The 17646-nt window shown below is 43.0% G+C and overlaps 1 protein-coding gene across 1 annotated transcript in view; it reads left to right on the forward strand.

Moving 5' to 3' along the window:
• Slc18a2 (solute carrier family 18 member A2) overlaps positions 1 to 17646 on the forward strand; it is a 37037-nt gene that overhangs the window by 15513 nt on the left and 3878 nt on the right. Inside the window, exons 10-15 of the mRNA XM_021215738.2 lie at positions 564 to 659; positions 8181 to 8259; positions 8429 to 8480; positions 9344 to 9407; positions 11004 to 11123; positions 11252 to 11385. Coding sequence (XP_021071397.1) covers positions 564 to 659; positions 8181 to 8259; positions 8429 to 8480; positions 9344 to 9407; positions 11004 to 11123; positions 11252 to 11385 — 545 coding nt within the window. The remainder of the gene's footprint in view (positions 1 to 563; positions 660 to 8180; positions 8260 to 8428; positions 8481 to 9343; positions 9408 to 11003; positions 11124 to 11251; positions 11386 to 17646) is intronic.

The raw sequence follows: 17646 nt of genomic DNA on the forward strand, positions 1-17646 counted from the left end.
TCCACAGAGCCCAGCACAGGAAGCTCCTAGGGTGGTGGAGGCTCTATATTTACAAAGAGCTTGGTTAGCGGATCAACGATGAAGACTTGTATGGATGCTCTATATGCACATGGCTAGAAAAACACCTTCCCCCAGCACATTTGTACGCAGTGCACCATGACACCTTAGGAATCATGAAAAAATATCCATCCATTGTGCAGTAAAACCCAGTTATAAGAGCTTCAGGGTATCCTGTGTTGCGTGTGCTCTGCTAGTTGCCTGACTACTGGCCGCCGCATGCAGCTGTCTTAATTAGTGAATTGGAATGCATTCTCTTCATTTGTAAGGTGGATGGGTTTAAGCCAAAAGAGCTTGATGGGTCCCTCCAGTTACATACTGGATAGCTTGAGACTGGTCTTGTATAAAACTAAAGTAAGACTTCTTACCGTCCTCTTGGCTCACTGTTTAGCTTCTGTCTGATAGGAGTGGGTCTCTGAGCTGGGGCACGTGAGGTCTAGGTTTCAAGTCACCACAGACACTCAGTATGAAGGTGCAAGCGTACTAACACTCTTCCTCCTACACAGGCTCCATCTGCTTTGCAAACATGGGGATAGCCATGCTGGAGCCCGCCCTGCCCATCTGGATGATGGAGACCATGTGTTCCCGAAAGTGGCAGCTGGGTAAGGACTAGGGTGGGTCCCATCTGTGTGCCTGCCCTGCAAAGCCACCCACAGCAAGGTGATGAAGTGACCACTTCTGTTTGCCTCTTCATGGAGTCCGTGCCTGGAGTGGACTCTGAGTCAGTTTCAGCCCCAGGTTTTCTTTTGTTTTTAATCATTCCTAACAGATGCTTCAAGTGAAAGGGGCAAGTACAATTAGGTATTGAGGAGGGAGAGGAAATACATTAATCTTGTTACAAGGCATTGTTAGAATAGTTATATTTCATTGTTATTGTTAGCCTCTTTGAATCTTCTTCATAAACTATGTTATCATAGGTACATGTGTATAGTTTGGTACTATCTCCAGCCTCAGGCATCTACTGAGATCTCGGAATGTATCTTCCACGGTTACTGGGAGACTCACAGTGACATTCGTCAGTGGGATGACATTCATGATTAATATTACTGTGACTGTGAATGTTGCTCCGAAGCTGAACTGTGTTGAACTATGATCGGTTATCTTTTTTCCTTGAGTTAGTCATTGCCTTGTCTTTCTCTTTTCTCAGTTTTCTGTGTGGCATCTATGAATATATTCCTTGGGTCTCTGGCAGAGATGAATGATGCTCCCAGGGTGTGCTCACGTCTACCATCTGAACAGAATTTTCTGTGGTTTTGCTCACTGTGGACATTTGTCCTAACTCTCCAGTCTAAACAGTCTAGGTCGCATGAGGACTTTCCTCCCCCATCATCTTGACATCTTCTTTGAGTCCCTTACTTTGCCCTTCTTCCCTGTGCAGTTATTTGAACACATATGAAGAAGGCAAGAGGTCAGTGCCATGGAGATAAAGCTTCTCACTGAGCTCAGAGCTCATCCAGTCAGTTAGGCTCCACTTTCCCAGGGCTAGGATTACAGGTGTAACCCACCACGCCCAGCTTTTTATGTGGATCCTGGTGATTGAGTTCAGACCCTCATGCTTGTGCACCAAGCACTCTATGGCTTGATCCATTACCCCATCCCAGTGATATGTATTTTTAAGCAGTCGCTATTGAAGGGTGTGATAGTTCATTTTGCCACTGATCCATATCGAAGAATGTGCATGCCTCTCCCTCGTGTTTAGACAGATATCTGTAGAGTGCCTTCCCAAAGTCAAAGGTACTCTTTTCATACATGGTAGTTTGTTTGTTTGTTTGTTTCAGTAACATAGGTACTAGAATCAAATAGATAAGAATGGAGCCTCTTTTCATAGATTTAATTTTTAGTGTGTGTGTGTGTGTGTGTGTGTGTGTGTGTGNGAGAGAGAGAGAGAGAGAGAGAGAGAGAGAGAGAGAGAGAGAGAGACTGGCCTCAAACTCTTGATCCTCCTGCCTCCTGCTGATTACCAGGATCACAGATGTGTACCACATGTGGCTAGTGTGAAGTTCCAGCTGATATCCCCTATTAATTTTTTTATTGGATTATTTACCCTTTTCTTACCGATTAAGTGTTCTTTGCATAGCTCCTATGAGAAATTTTGCAGTGTCCCCACTTTGCTGTGTCCTTTTACTTTATGGATGATGCTTTGTCTCTCAGAACATTTAAAATGATGTTTGTCAGATGTCATTGTCTAGCTCAGAGAGGTGGTTTCTTTGCCAAGACCATTTAGAAATTAAATAGCCAGTTTTCCTTGAATGAATTTATGCTTTTTCCCCTTAGAATTTAGGTTTGCATGGAATTAATTTTGCTCTAATTTTTAGAAGGAGATGTGATTTTTTTTGTTTTTTTTTTCAAGACAGGGTTTCTCTGTATAGCCCTGGCTGTCTTGTAACTCACTTTATAGACCAGGCTGGCCTCGAACTCAGAAATCCGCCTGCCTCTGCCTCCCAAGTGCTGGATTTTTTTTTCTATGTGGCCAACCACCATCTCAGGGCCATGTCTCTAGGGATGTTGCTCCATTTCTCTCTGAATGGCCATGTGTCCTTGGGCCCATGTCTGTATTCTCTCTTCTCTTTCACAGATCTGCCATTGTCCCTGTGTCATGATCCCCCTCTTGAATCACTGTACATTTAGAGCATTCTGGAAAGCTAGTCCCCATCCATATACAGTTTATTTAAGAATTTATTATATGTCTTAGAGATTTATTTTCATAGTTCCCTCAACTCACATGGGTAACCTCATATGGAGATGCTTACTTCTGATTTCATCATACTGAGACTGCGTGCATGCATGCATGTACACACACACACACACACACACACACACACACACACACACACACACCATAGGGCACTTGAGAAGGTTAGAGGACAACTTACCTCCTCCCACCATGTAGGTTTATGGGATCAAACTCAGGTCATCAGGCTTGGCAGCATGTGCCTTTAGCCACTGAGCTACTTGGTTCTGACTTCAGTGGGCATTTTCTGTGTACCCAGTCTTTCTTCAGGTACCTTTATTGCCTGTCAGACATCTATCCCTCAACCCAACCCTATCTTTACCCTTGCTTTGCTTGCTTCGGGAGACTTGTCTCAACAAAGTACCAGCCCCTTCAAGTTCTGTACTGATTGCTTGTCTGTCCATCAAGCAGTCCCTAAAAGTCTTCAAACAACCCAGGGTGGGGTAAGGGTAGGGAGGGACTCCTAGCAGGAGAGAGGTTTCATTTAGGGAAAGAGGACCTGGATTCTGCTCGTGATAATGGTTGCATAGCCTTGTGAATATACTGAAAACCACCCAACTGGAAACATAAGAGAGACAATGCATGTTTTTAGCGGAGGAAGGACTCTTGGAGCTAAAGTAAGTGGGTTTCTTATGTAGAAGCTGTAGTCTGACCTTCCTGGTCAGGACAGAAGAGGAAGTCCAAGGGAGCTTCCAGGCTCTGGGAGAAAGCCACTGCTAGGTGTTCTTTTTCCCACTCAGTAGTCAACAGGCAAAAGTTGGTGACACTCCTGCCTTGTGTGGAGAATAAAACTGTCCTTTTGGGAGATTCCGGCTCCTCCTTCCCATTGATCCTTGGCATCCTGCATCTCAGGTGTTCTCAGGACCATTTATCCACTTGGGGATTGCATGGTTTTGTCGAACACCACGCATTTCCTTCCCGGCTCAACCAGGAAGCTTTCCGACCTTGTCAATGTCTCCACTTATCTGGCTTATGACCCTAATTGAATGTGTCCTGGCCATGTGCTGGGCACTTAGGCTGTTCTGCTCATGCCCTCTCCAGACAGAGCCCGAGGCTTTCTTTTTAAAAACTCTTTAAGGTCAGCCAGGAGCCCCAGGGCCACATGAGATAGAGCTCACGATCCCTTGATGTCAGAGAAAGATCATTTCCTGCAGGCTTGTCATTTGCCTAGTGTTTAGCTGACCCACACTGTACATTTCTGCTTGAGGCTTTGCCTGCCATTCACGTCAAAGGTAGATTTGTCTGTCTGGAGGGAATTTAATTTTACCTCTTGCCTCAGCTTCAGTGTGAGAGGAAACATCCTTTTAGTGGTCTCCATAGTTCCTGCAGCTACTATGACCTTGAACAAAGGTACCATGGATGAATAGTGTGGAGGATATTATGTCTGGAGCCAGTGACCCTTGTCCTGGTGCTGCCTCAGAAATCTGGCCTCTGGTGGTCAAGGATCTGTGCTGTCATTTTTGGAGAAAGACTGTGTCTTAGTTAAGATTTCATTGCTGTGAAGGGACACCATGACCAAGGTAACTCTTATAAAAGAAAACATTTAATTTGGACTTGCTCATCGTTTCAGTGGTTTAGTACATTGTCATCATAGCAGGAAGCATGGCAGCATCCAGGAAGGCATGGTGCTAGAGAAGGAGCTGAGAGTCCTACATCTTGATCTGAAGGCAACCAGGAGAGACTACCTATTACACACTGGGTGGAGCTTAAGCATAGGACCTCAAAGCCTACTTCCCACAGTGACATACTTCCTCCTACAAAGCCACACCTCCCAATGTGTTACTCCCTGGGCCAAGCATATTCAAACCACCACAGACTGGAAGTCAGAGCCAAGCAGTCCTATTAGCTATGAGAATGACATGTGATTGCTTTCATGAAAAGGCTTTGGCTGTCTCTTTCAGGAAGGAAGAGATAGCAGATGCTCCTGTTCCAGAGGCATCAGTTTAAGTCTGTTTCCAGCATCTTCTCTATCACACATTGAACAGGTCTTGAGTTGGAGCTGTTGAGGAATCTGCCTGTTGTGTCCTTTTTCACATCAAATTCAAAAGCAAATGATTCTCTTGGACAGCTTGGTGCTGAGGAACAGAGTTCAGGGTGAGGCATGTAACCCCCAAAGGGAAACAGGCCCTGGTTAACAGCCCAGACAAGGCTGGAAGCCAGCTTTTACTGCTGGCTATTTTGGCATATCTGTTTTGAATATGATGTGATGATACAGAAGGGAGGGAGGGACATGGGTTGGCCAGGCAGGGAGCCCATCCAGTCCTAGTCAGTTGTGACTTCATAGGACATCCTGTGCTAGCCTGGTGAAAAGATACAGAGCACATGGATTGCTGACCACCGGTGGTTTTCAGATGCCAGGATTTGAGCCAGCAGGATTCTCTTAGGACAGGGAAACAAGGGCCTACTGTTTCATTCTGGTTCCAGGATCAGCCATTAGGAACAATCAGACAAGGATCACCTGAGGCCCAGAAGAATCTTACTCTCGGCTACTGGCTTCACAGGCCAAATGTCCAGCATCAACTTCCTTGATACCTCATGGTAGCATAAGCCTTTCCCTGCAGGTCTGCTCAAGGCTGAGGAGGGATAGTCCCTGTGGTGGATTTTCTGGTGTGACAGGAGATGGGAGCATGTGAGGACTCCTGTCAGAGTAACATGCATGACATTGGATGCTGTGTATAAGCCATGTGAAACCAGTACTTTCCACTCAGGTGAGGAGAGTCCTGGAATGAATTATTGTCATTTTTGCTGATGATAGAAATTTGTGAGGTATAAAGCCACCTTTGATGTTCCTGTGGAATCCTGTTTTTGAGGCACAATGGTCTCTCCAGACACCTAGAGCAGACTGGCCTTTAACTTACCGAGCTGCTCCTTCCTTTGCATTCGGAGTGTTCAGATTACAGGCCTTTGCTACCATATCCACCTAGAACCCTTCTTTTGATGATCAGTCATGCTTTGGGGCACCTTGTGCCTGACACAACATAGCTAGGCTATGGGAAAACTGAGATGGGTCCTGCTTGCTGGGTACTTATTGCATGTAGTATGGAGAAAGCCAGCAGGTCAGGGCAGAGATGAGGACATGGGATTTGCATGGAGCTATGTCACTGAAATCAGTCTGGAAAGGCTGTTCTCAGCCATATGATATATTTTGTCATCTGAGACTCACATCTACCCAGAGTGTACAGAACGAGAGCAATGGCTTTTCATGGTGCTTTAAAAGGATTTGAAACTTGCTATGTTTAGCTAGCAAGTTTTAAGTTCAAGCAAACACCTTGTTTCATGCTTTCTAATCTGATGCATTTTTGCTTGAAAATCATGATGCAGTCTGCCAATGTAGAGACCTTGCTCCCATGGGAAACAAGGTCACCAAGTTTCTCAGTCCTGTGTGAGACTGACACCCTCTTTCAAGTTGAGAAGGTAAAGCTGCTCACTGGCTTTTGAGGAGTCTGTGCATGTCCCACTTGGGGTTCTAGATTGAGGCAGGATATATTAGAATCCTGTGATTCCAGCTGGGCCCTCTGAGATAACTTCTTTGACTGGCGTCATCAAGGGCTGTCTGTGGGCTAAGGTCAAGTGGATTATTTGGCTGACTGGTTCAGTCAGCAATGATATACATGAGGGTTTGGGTTTTGCTCTTTAACATTTAACATCTCATCTTAATGAAATAATACTCAAAAATTTCATGTAGAAATTTGTTTCATCTTTTCTACAGAGTATCTCCTCTAACATCGGGACTGCAGTCTTTCAGGGCAGTGATGTGTTAGGTGGCAGCTACCTTGTCATATGGGACGTGGTCCTCAGTCCCCATAGAACATTCCTTTCAGTTTTGTTTCTCAGACCCTGAGGCCATACATCAGTGGCTGTTTGTCCTGCTGCTATTTTTCTCACACTTTGCATTTATATCTCCATGGCCTTTGGTTCCAATTGATCCTGAGGCAAAGTCAACACAGTTTCTATTTCCAAGTCCAACCTGGTATGCAGAGTGTGGGCCAGGATTTCATACAGTCTTCTTTGGAGAGTATGACCAGCTGCAGGTTCAGGGTTCTCGCTCAGAACAGTATCTTATATTCTCAGCAAGCCACATCACAAATCAAACACCAGCTGATTCTTCCCTCCAACAACACCTTGGTGACAGGATCCATGTTGTCATTCTTTGCTGCAGGCTGGTGTTGTCCTGGGCAAATTGCTGTCAGTAAATGTTTGCTAGATCAGATTATACTGAATGACTGTTTGCTAGGTGTGATAGAAATAATCCTAGCTAGTTCTGGCATGACTCTGTTTTGCATTTTGATCACAGAACCCATTAACCTGAGATTCCTATTATGTTAGAGGCTCAGGGTTCTGACAGCTTCTCATATGGTTTACTGGCTAAGTGTCTTTCTTAAAAAGACATAACCATGCTTGCCTATTCCAGCACTTGTTGACCATCCACCGTACATAGCTAGCATACATGGAGATGGTTGGGAACAACATGGCTCTTTAAGAGTAAAGTTTGGAATTAAGTCTAGTATATCTAATTTCAAGGAAAAAAATTACTGAAATTATGAAATTGAAAAGTAGTCTCTTGTCAAGATATCATCCCAGCGACAGGCAGTGGAGCTTAAACAGATCCCTGTGTGCACATATAGCTTGCCTTGATGGGCCTTTTGTTCAGTGCTGGCCATGTTCAAGCAACTTCTGTCCTTGCCGACTGAAAATGGTTCCTATTGCATTGTCTCCTTTTGGAGAGTCATTAATTCCTAGAGGTGAGGTATCTGCCAGTCGTAGTTTTACAATGAAAAGTGAGCAAGTAGGTTTTTTTTTTTTTTTTTTTTTTTTTAGAAAGGAAGATGTTCACAGTTAACTGAGAAAAGCAAGGTGTGGAGCCATAGGTGTAATGCAGTCCTGCTTGTGTGACAGAGCCTTGTGTGGACACATACACGTGTATAAATTTACAAGGGAAAGTAACTGCAGGCCTTGAATAGTTCCAATGGCCTTCTTTTAGTCCCAGTTTCCCCTAATTCTTTCTTGCAATGGCCTTGCCCATGTGTCAAAAATTGCAGAAGGGATGGGGACACATATGTAAATGCCCAGACCCTATGGGTGACCATCCCTAGGCTCCCATGGCTGGGGATTGTCTCTCTAGGTCCATGTGTAATGGTGCCATCAGACTCAGATGGAAGTGAGATGCAGCCACTGATAGAGAAATGGTTTCCATTTCAGGAGCATCTAGGTAGCTTTCTGGGATAAATAAGCCACGCGGGGCACAGACTGAAACCGGATATTAGCTGCTCGGGTGCAGGCCCCTGACTTCCTTTCATCTTCTTGAATCAGCACCGTGGTGTCTGTGATTATTAGTTTTTCTGGCATGTGACTCCCACAGCACTGATAAGGTGTCCTTTTCATAAATCCACAGGCGTTGCTTTCCTGCCAGCGAGCATCTCTTATCTCATTGGAACCAATATTTTTGGGATACTTGCACACAAAATGGGAAGGTAGGATTAAATAAAAGCATCCAATTGTTATGAGAATGATGTGGTTCTTTGAAGAAACTCAGTGTCTCTGTCTTAGCTATTACAAGTAACTGTTGTGATTTTCACTGAAGATGCATCTTGGGAAACACGGTGTAAGTATTCGTTTATTGATGAGTCCTTTCTTTGATAGGTGGCTGTGTGCTCTTCTGGGAATGGTAATTGTTGGAATCAGCATTTTATGTGTGAGTAAAAGATTGCACCTGACAGGCAGTTGCAGGGTGGGAGTGTGGGAACTGAAGCTCTTGTCTTGGGTGAGACTCACCAGGCCACATTTTACAACAGCTTGTTTCTTAATAATTTGGTTTTATTGTGCCTTTCATTTTACTCCAATTTTTAAAAGTCAATTTAAACATTTCCGGAAAGATTACAGTGGGTATATTATTTAATATTAGGTCATATTCTATTCAAGATATTTTATTATGTAGTTTAACAAGTTATTTTCTCACTATTATTTTATTTTTTAAAGTTTTATTTTTTTAATTTTTCCTTAAGGCCTCCTTATGTAACTCAGGCTGACCTTGAACTCAACAACAATTCTCTTTGCCTCATTCTTACAAGTGCTGAGATTTACAGGTGTGGCCGATGAAACATGACAGTGTCTTAAAAACGTAATGGTAACCACCCCTAACAACAACATGTTACCCCAGGATAAACATTGTTTAGTGGCCAATGTCTCCACAGATATGGCTGTTGAAGCTCAGGATGGATGAAACAGTCTTTATGGGGAGGCATGTAATTAAGTTCAGACAGCAGCCAGAGTTTACATTTCAGGCTTTAACAGACATTTATTGACTGGTTGCCCTGGACATCCAACCCAGAGTCTCATGCATGGTAGGAAAGTACTTGCCACTGAACTACACCCTCAATCAAGATTTTGGCTTCTTTTAAATATTAGGGTGGCAACCCCCTTCCTTTCTCTGCTTCCATTTTTTTTCCAAGGGGAATGGGTTCACTAGGCCCAGATAAAAGGTATTTTAAGACTTTTCCCAGGATGATTTATTAGAGTCTGCGTCTTTTATTTTAGCACATTAACTTCCTCTTACAGATTCCTTTTGCAAAAAATATCTACGGACTCATCGCTCCCAACTTTGGAGTTGGTTTTGCCATTGGTAAGTCACTTGGGCCTTGTACCTCAATCTGGGGCTGCCTTCTCTCTAGTGGAGATTCTCTTCGTGAAGAGTGAACAGATGGTAGATAGGCACAGAGCCCGGATTTCCAGAAGCTGCTGTGGAGGCTGCCATGAGAATAGGTCAAGAAGACCCCATAGTCCAAGTTTATGAAGATGCTTCCTGGAAATCAGGTGGCTACACTGCCATGCTCTGGCAAACACAGCTTCCTCATATGTAGCACATATGATTGGATTCAAACTTGAGAGCAGACCTTTCCAAGTGACACTGGGGACAGACTTCCCATGCTTTGTTTTGGTTGGGTCTTTTTTGTTTTTTTTATGAGGCTTGGTAAAGAACATGCAGGTGGGTGAGATACCATGCTATGCACTTGTGCCCTGAAGGGATTTTTCACAGGTCAAGGAATATAAAACATTAGAGGAAGTCTGTACTGATGGTATACTTTTGTTTCTCACTTATAAATCCTGATTGATCATGATAGAAGTAAAGGCCAAATCTATTACACCATATTGCCAGGAATTTAGTCTTTGAGTAGGTTAGGTGGTCCTGGCACCTTAGGTCTCCTCATGAACCGTCACAGTACCAATCATGTGTAATTCCTTCTTCAACTCTTGGCTTAATATCAACTCTTAGATTTTGCTCCGTCTATTCTTTCTCTATAGATGGCTGCACAAATCAGATGATCAGCCAATGAGGAGAGAGAGAGAGAGAGAGAGAGAGAGAGAGAGAGAGAGAGAGAGAGAGAGATATTGATTTCTTTTATTCACCTATTGCTATTGCTGTGTGCCAACAGGCATCAGTTTACTGTGTTCAGTCACCAAACCCACTTTCCAATCACCCCTTTTAGACAGAGGGAAACAGTACTCAGGCATGACCATGCCCATTCAGTTAGGATTTGTACCCAGAATTCTGAGCACATGTGCTCTTTCTGGTCCTTTTTCTTTCCTAGTCAAGAGACCACAGCTTGTCATGCTGGTCTTAGTTGTCAGTTTTGTTAATAATGAGCCATGCTCTTCAGGCTTTAGTTTTCTGAGCAGGAATAGACACACTCTCACCCTTCTTTTGAATTCTAATACTCTGGCCCTCATGGGCACTTTGCTGCTTGGTAACTCTCATGGTCTATGGCCTGGTGTTGGGATGAGTGGGAAAGAGGTTGGCTGAGGTGTGAGTGTGTGCTAAGTGGCAAAAGAAAAGCAATCAAGTAAATAGTGGATCAAGCAGGCATCAGCTAGTGAGCCAGGTTCCAGCGGCCTGTAATCTACTAGATCTGAAGAGCCATGGGTGAGCTGCCAGAAGACTGGGTACCATCCTGTTCCCTTACCCCAAAGGTATGACAAGGCGACCAACAAATGGTAGCCTAACAAGGGCTCAGAATCCTGAATTCCAGTCCTGTCTGAACCCTTCTGCTGACTATCCACAATGAAAGGTTTGTTGTCGGGAGTCTTGTCATGGAAAAGCATGTGACAAGGACAAAGGGAAAGAGCTAGCAATGTACTGAGTTTAGGACATAGTGGCTGACATCCAGCCTGCTTCTGGCTCATACCACTTTTCCATACACTGATCCTTGACTATTCACAGGGATGGTGGACTCCTCCATGATGCCTATCATGGGCTACCTGGTTGACCTGCGGCATGTGTCTGTCTATGGGAGTGTATATGCCATTGCCGATGTGGCCTTCTGTATGGGGTATGCTATCGGTAAGAATACTGGCTTTCAAGAAAACCTTTAATGTAGTACAGATAAAACCTCCTAGAAATACAGAAATCTTTACATTTTCTGGTGATAAGATGTTTGGAGAAAGGACTGATTTTCTGTTTCCCCAAAGGTCCCTCTGCTGGCGGTGCCATTGCAAAGGCAATTGGCTTTCCTTGGCTCATGACAATTATTGGGATAATTGATATTGTTTTTGCTCCACTCTGCTTTTTTCTTCGAAGTCCACCTGCTAAGGAAGAAAAAATGGTAAGACAGCCTCTATTTTTATCATTTCGCTATGGCCATCTGGATAGTTTCTGCATTGTTCAGTTCTAAAATTTCTGCTCTTCAATAGAAACCTCCAAACAGAAGCAGCAACATTTCCTTTTTAGTCACTAACACAAGACAATAGCTTCTTTTATTATTGTTACTTACACAGCCATTTCTTTCAAGCCTCATGTTTATAAATTTGAAGAATAAAATTATTTTTGTACATATTGTATAAATCTTGACAATCAAAGAGAACCCTGGAATAATTCATTCTAATTGTCTATGGCCCTGGAAGGCTGTCCTGACTCCCAGGGTATGGTATGGTGCCAGTTACTTCTAGCCTCACTTTATTCAGTGATAGTTGCTATCTTGGTCCTACAGATATAACGTTCTAGAAATACTTTTAAGGGTCCTTATGAAAGATCATATTTACACTCTGGAGCACACATGTGAGCAAATGGAACTATTTATTTTCATGACTAGAAGCACAGCCATAGACAAGCTATAAAGAATAAAGTGTTTCGTTTTTGAACAAGTTCAAATTGTTGGCTCTAATTCTGAAGTGAGAGCTGTATGGGTCTTGTGCCCTTTCTAAGGTGTTTACCTTATTCAACAAAAGTGCTCACTGCTGCTGCTCACAGTCTGTCCTGGTAGCAGTGCCCCAGACTAAAAGATCAGATGCTGATATTGTTCAGTTGAAAGGAGACAGGCTGGACTGAGGATGAAGGAGAGGTCATGGGATGTGGTAGTCTTGTGTTCAGGGACAGATCTCAGAGCTTCTTTGTTATGTTCTTTGGGAATAGATCAGAAGTGATTTCTGTAGGGTTTTCCCTCTTCTGATAAATGTGGATTGTGTATGCCCGTCAAAGTGCTCTATCATTTCATTTCTAGCCCTCTTTTTACCTTTAAAAATGTTTTATTTTGAAACAAGTTCTCATTAAGTTGCCCAGGTTGGCCTTGAATTTACTCTGTAACAGACCAGACAGGCCTTGAAGTTAGGCTCTTCCTCCTTCAGCATCAGAAGTAGCTGGCATTACAGGCTTGTGCCACAAGCCCAGCACAATGGTACTTTCTGACAATGAACAGGTCTTAATACTTTATCATTTCTTGAATTATTCTTTGATGGTTTTCCCCTAAAGTGAATTTAAAAACAGAACCAAAATTTATATTGTATAACTTATGTGTGTCTGAGACATTTCACATTCACCATTACTGTAATTTAGAAACACATTGGTTTCTCACTGACTCTGTGCCCTGAACTATACAAGATAATGACTAGAGACTTCAGGGTTTCTCATGGCTGGGCTCCTAGGAAAGGAGGCAGATGCCTTGGAGGTCCTCGGGTGGAAGCACCCGCCCTTCCTTCTCTGACTTCCTACTTCAGCCTGGTTGTGTGCGGATAGAAGACTCTTAGCACAGCACTGGAAAGCTGTTCTTCTGTGGCCGTATTATCAATGATTTGATTAAGGCTGAATGAAGGTTATTCCCAAACCCTTTTGACCAAAGAAACTGGATTACCAGTAAATGTTTCTGTCACCCAGGAGACTATAAACTCTTAGGGATGGTGAAGGTCTGGCATGGGCCTGGGGCCAGCTACATTGTCTCCCCACAGAGTACTATGCGATTCTCAGTTCTCTTCACTGCATTGGGAAATGATAATACTGCACAATACCATGAGAGATAAAAGAGAGTCCAAGCAGTAACCCAGTAAATGAGTCACCCACACATCCTTCCTGCTTTATCTGAAATACTGGACTATTCTGTACACCCAGCAGCTCTCAAGCATTTAAGGCAAGCGGTTGCTTTTGCTAACAAGACTCTGCTGGGTGGGCATTGCTCACCCAAACAGCAGATGTTAGTGGCTGTTGTGTTACCCATCTTCTGGGTGGCAGCATCAGGTAGTAGAGGAAATGAAAGAAGTCAGAAGACTAGCTGAGAAGATGGTGGAGAGGGGAAGCCATCTAGTCAGCTGCCACAGTGTTTTTAAAAATGATGGTAGAAAACCAGTCTTTCTTCTTCAATGTAAGCCATTGCTTTAGTTCATTAAAAACAAAACAAAAACAAATAAACAAAATAATGAAGGAAGTGGAGGAAACAACCCTGGAAGGCAAAGAATGACAGGATTCTAGAAAGTTGCTTCACTATAAAAAGTCACAATCCTTAAATAGTGCCTATTGAGATAAATTAGTAAATCTTGAGATATGCATTTCTCTACCTATAACTGGATGCCCATAATTGGAGAAATGCCATTTAACTGGCACAGTGGTAACATCCGAGGTGGCACCCAGCAGCTGATGTCTGTTTATTGTGCAAGCAGAGTAGAGATGTGGGTGGAAGCTGATAGCCTCTAATGATAAAGGTGCATGTGGCAGGATGTGTGCTGTAAGGAAGAATCAGCACACTCGAGAAACCCCAGAACATACAAGCACTGAGGTGAGATTTAATCAGCCCTCATACACAGGAGATGTGAGAGGCAGCAAAGAATTCTTCATTAAGTCATTCCTGGTGACAGGGTTCTTTCTCATCCTGCTGCTGTGTGAAGGAGAGTAGCCTATGTTTTCTGGAGTATGAGTCACAGCTGGTAGTGAACTGCTGGTGACCTATGTAATAAGTCATGGCTGGCTGTGAACTGCTTGTGAGAACTACAGCTTTCCTTCCAGTCAGGTTTCTTTTTAAAATAATGTTACTGATAAAGGCAAAGGAAACATTTTTAGTGGAAGGCATATCAACACTACCATTTGAGGAACAATGCTCCCTAAGACAATGACATAGCACCTTGGCTGCTCAAAAACAACCAGGTGAGAACAGAAGAATTCTAAGATAGGTTTTGCTTTTTTAAAGGCTTAAATAATTAATTTTTTTTTAAAGCTAGGGCATACCTTTTGATCTTATTCTTTAAGTTTCTGTTGACAAGGCAGGAAAGGAGGTGATCTGATCTGTGGATAGCTGACTCCTGTAAGTGTGGCTATATAAATTCCTTCTAGCTTAGACCCCAGTTCAGTGATAAGGCAATAGAAAAAAGTACTTGCCACAGGAGGATCCATGTTCAGATCCCTAGCACCCATGTAAAGGCCAAGCGGGTGTGGCTGTCCACCTATTATCTCAGCAACAAAGGAAGAGACAGAGGATTCCTGCAGCAAGCTGGCTGGCTATACTAGCCAAACTGGTAAGCTCTGGATTCAAGTGAGACCCTTCCTCAATATATAAAGTATTGGTCAACCTCTGGCCTGCACACACACACACACACACACACACACACACACACACACCCATACACATGTGCATGTATACTTTATCACACATAAAATACAATAAAAAGGACTCTTATTCTTGGGTGCCATGGACTGGCAATAAGATGGAGCAGCTAGTAACAGATAAGAATATACATGAGGTGTACATTATAATCTACTTGTAGACACCTGTCCCTTTTCTGGGTAGTGGATTGCTGTTTTTGTTGTTTTTTTTCTAGTTATGTTAATAAGAACGGAGCTTTTCTACTAGGACACATGTCTTCTCACATTTGAGATTGTTGAGCCTACTAAGTGCATTTACTGTCTCACTAACCCAGCACTGGGTTAATTTTTTTTTATGTTTCGATGTCATTTGATCTGGTATTTTACTAGCCTGGAGACCCCAGCTTTTTTTCTGTGTATGGTGATGGGAGCTAGGTACTTAGCAGGGGACTTGCTTTGACTCTGGTGCAGGTTGCTCCTCTTCCCAGTTCTGCTCTGCAGCCCTACATAGAGTGCAGCATAAATTCCCTGCCTGCTGCAGGGGCCACTGAATACTTGTCTTCCATGCACTTGCCTTACCTGCTGCTCAGTGCTGTATGCCTCTCTTTTCAAGGCACACCATCTGACCTACTTAACCATTTGTAACTTTTTTTTTTTTATTATTATTGTAAGTAAAACTACCACCCAGTAAAGCTTTTGGGAGATACCTGCAAGGCAAACATTTTCTTTACCCATTATGCTATCTCCCTAATCCCCATGTAGCTTTTAAAGACAGGGTCTCACTCTAGATTGCTGGACTCAAACTCTGAGATGTATCTGACTTTCCATCCTGAGTGCTGAAATGAAAGGTGTGCACTATCACACCCAACAACTCTCAGAACAGTTTTTATCTAGTCCACATTCTATGTCCAGTCCAGCAGTTAAGACTAGCTATAGAAGTATAATAGTGGAAGAATGGAGAGATGAAGATGGTTGTGAATGAGGCAATGACCACTCCTCAAAGTGGCTGTGTTGCCTGTGGGCCAAGTTCAGGTCAAGGCTCATGCCTGCTCCTGGTTTTGGTGGTGCTTTCGAACTGCTGTCTCCATTGCCTCCTTACATGAACTCTGGTAGCTGTTAGTATCTTACCTACCGCTCTCCATAATCTATGATTTGCCTATTCAAACCTGTCTTCTTCAAACCCTCCCATCTTTCAGGGTTTACCTAAAGCTCTCATTTTATCTGCAGACTTTTGCTAACCCTCAACCTCAAGTGAGTCTTCCACCTGTGTTACTGAGGGAACATTTCCATACCTTTGTTGGTATAGGACCTTCAGGAAAAGATCAGATACATAGCAAGTGCCAAAGAAATCCATGTCAGCCGATGGCTGCTATAGTCTTACGTAATATATTGTAACTAAGGCAGTATTTCTGGAAGTTGTTTGATAGGACTGTTGCTGTGAAGGTAGTTACCTGGGATTTCATTTTTAACCGGCTCTATCTAGCCCATCTCCCCAGTGTTCTCTGGGCACATTTCCTTAGGAATCACTAATCTGGAGAGATTACCTTTCTGTATCAATGGCTAAATCTTTGAATAACACAGGGAGAATGGTTCAAGTGTATAATCTGTTGCTTCAATTATTTTAATAATCAAATCTTTAAGTACAACTATCAATTCACTCAATAAGCAGCATAATTGGAAAGGGAGTTTGAGATGACAGTCTGACTTGGGTCACTGTCCTTATCTTGTGCCACACAGCAGATCATTTGAGAATCTCTTGGGAAATAATAAAAGGGTTGAGCACTGTGTGAGTCTTATCACATCTGGAGGACTAGAGCTAAGAATAACTAGCAGACATCAAGACAGATTGCCACAGACAGTATCAGAACATTCTAATCCGCTCAGATTTGCAGACAGCACAGAAAGAAAGAAAAAACTTGCTGGGAATGGTTTCTTATGAAGGAGGAAAACTGCCCAGACATACTGGATTCATTTGGCTTGCAATGCCTCCCACTGCACTTCTCCAGCTGCTCTGGGCTGTATAAAAGGGCAGTCTGTCCTGAGGCTGTCTGGGTTTCTTCCTCTGCACGCAATGCACATGGTTAACTCTCTGTACTCCCCAGTTCTAGCTCTGTACTCAACCACTATGAATCCAAACCAAAAACTATTTTGTGCAGTTCTTTATCACCCCCTAGCTACACTGCACATTACTATTATGTTCAGTACTGCAAGTGATCTAAAGCTGATTTGAAATATACATGGATATATGTTCTATGCAGATAGACTATTCTACATAAAGGACTTAACCATCTGCAGATTTCGGTGGCCAGGGTATATATCCCTTGGTCAAGTTCTTTTATCTTTTTAAATTTTTATTTCCCTACACGTCTGTGTTAGTCAGGTTCCTCAGAACTGGAGTTACAGACAGTTGTGAGCTGCTATGTCAATCTGGGTCCATTGGAAGGGGAGTCAAAGCTCTTAACCACCGACCCAGGTCCCCAGCTCTCCTTGAGCAAGTTCTTTAAGCCTTTACTCATTCTCTCAACTTCCCATCTAGACTCATTGTGAAAGCTAAAGCTTTAGTCTACTTGTAGTCATGTTCTTGACAGGATGTTAGGTGTATTATCTGATGACTGGTTGGTTAGGCACTGTCAGCAGAAATGACTGCAAGTACTTCTTGTTAAGGATGCTCTGAAATGAAAGCATCATTTAAAAATTTTTTTTCTTTTGCAGTTACACTTAAGTTTTGGTTTAATTTTCAAAAATAGAAAGGGCAGAGGAACTTTATGTGTACACTAGTGCTATAAAGTAGGATCTAAAAGGGAGATGTCTAAACATCACATTTGTAAAGAAAGCTCTGGGATGGTGACCTAAGAAACTAAGGGGCCATGGCAGAATGTGGTCTTAACATATTGTAAAACAGTCTGTGTAGATGGCTCTCACCAGAGCAAGGTCCATGACTGGAACTAATGAAGTGGATTCAAGTTCAGACATCCCTATACTTCCAACAAGAGCTCTCTTCAAACATCATTAAGTTCCCTGTTGT

The sequence above is a fragment of the Mus pahari genome, chromosome 1, assembly GCF_900095145.1.
Source record: "Mus pahari chromosome 1, PAHARI_EIJ_v1.1, whole genome shotgun sequence".
NCBI classification, from domain to species: Eukaryota; Metazoa; Chordata; class Mammalia; order Rodentia; family Muridae; genus Mus; species Mus pahari.